Raw genomic sequence first — 1,734 nt, forward strand, 5'->3', positions numbered from 1 at the left:
TTAGTTGTTTTCATCTATAGGAACGAATTATTAAAGTAAATTGTTAATATTATTGGTAAAATCAATCATATAGAAAGCAAATTAATGTAAATGAGTACCTAGGTTGAGTTTAGTGAAATCTATTGCTTCTATGGATTCTAGAAAATAAAAAATAATTGTATATTAAAAGTATTTTAAGAATATTTTTGTAAAATAAGTCAATATATTAATTACCTGAATATTCTCCAACATCAACTTTGTTATCAATAGCATTTTTTGGTTCTGGAAGGTTTTTAAAGTTTAAAAGCCTACTTGTGTAAATTGCTTGAGGATTTGTAGTATATGAAAGAGTAGTACCATTATATGGTAATGAAGTAGAAGTAAACTTCTCATTAATTTTATCCGCTTCTTCAATTTGCTTTTTGATTTCATCATTCATAGTACTACTTGCATTAATATTTGGCCTATGTAAATTATATAATAAAACATATAATTTCTCTGCTTTAGGTCGTTTTGAAGGATCAGCATCCCAACATTGTTTAATTATGTCCAAAATTAGTTGAGGTATTTTATAATTAGATTTTGGTCTAACCCCTTGACAAATGCTAATAGCTAAGAATTTATCATGAGCAATATCATGATAAGGAGGAAGCCCTGTACAGACTTCATATGCAATAATTCCAAATGCATAAATATCACTTTCTTGAGTATATTCTCCTCCTCTTAAAACTTCAGGCGCTACATAAGGTAATACTCCATATACTTTTTTTTCACATTCATTATTTTGAGAAGATTTTACATTTGCTGGTTGGCATAATCCTAAATCAGTAATAATAGTAAAATCACCATCTTTTAACATATTACCACAATGAAAATCATGATGAATTAATCCTTTTTCATGAATAGATTTGAGGCCATATGCAATATCTTTTACATAATCCAACTTATTTTCCCATTTTATTGAATTAAATTTATTATTTAAATATTGTCTTAAACTACCTTCCTTTGCATATTCTATTACCATCATGAAATTATTAGATTCTGGATCTTTAGTAATGCCAAAACATCGAGTTACATAATTTGAAAGAATCGTATTATGTGATTCAATCTAAAAAAGAATCCATAATAATAAATAATAGTAAGTTTAGCATTTATAATGGAACAGTAGTTGAAAATTATATATAAAAAGAAACCTACTTCTCTTAAAAATTCGGGTGTATTATTCTGAGAATTATGTAAACATTTTAAAACCACTGGGTAATTTTCATATTTGTCACCCCAAATTTTATATCTCTTCCATTGATTATTTTCAGAATCCCAATATCTTATATAACCATCTTTCCAAATTGCTTTATAAATAGTTCCAAATCCTCCTTTGGCCAAATATTCAACATTTTCAAATCTATCATATTCAATCCACTCTAATATTTCCCTAAATTCTGTAGCTTTAAGTTGTATTTTTTGAATAAACTTATCAACTTCATCATTTCCACTAGTCCAATTTTTGAAATTTTGTTGAAATTTACATTGACACCAATTCAAAGTAATTTTAGGCTGCTTACAATCTTTGCATAAACCATTATTTTTATAACGTTCTTTTAATTCTTCATTTAATATTAGCTTATCAATTAACAATTTTTGTTCATCTGTTAATATCCAAGGGTTAAAATCTTTTATTTGCTCAAATACATCATCACTGAGCTTAAATTCTTCCATATCAGCTTTATGTTTAAACAGAGTAAAAGGATTTTTATT

At 26.4% G+C, this 1,734-nt stretch overlaps 1 protein-coding gene across 1 annotated transcript; it reads right to left on the minus strand.

Moving 5' to 3' along the window:
- On the minus strand, positions 1-1,734 carry OCT59_015208 (uncharacterized protein; the record flags this gene model as incomplete). The annotated part of the gene is made up of 4 exons (XM_066139859.1): positions 1,177-1,734; positions 214-1,087; positions 99-137; positions 1-14 (listed from the first exon to the last, which is right to left on the minus strand). Exons 1-4 carry the CDS (start codon positions 1,693-1,695, stop codon positions 1-3), a joined length of 1,446 nt encoding a protein of 481 aa, XP_066002693.1. The 5' UTR covers positions 1,696-1,734.

The sequence above is a fragment of the Rhizophagus irregularis genome, chromosome 23, assembly GCF_026210795.1.
Source record: "Rhizophagus irregularis chromosome 23, complete sequence".
Classification (NCBI taxonomy): domain Eukaryota; kingdom Fungi; phylum Glomeromycota; class Glomeromycetes; order Glomerales; family Glomeraceae; genus Rhizophagus; species Rhizophagus irregularis.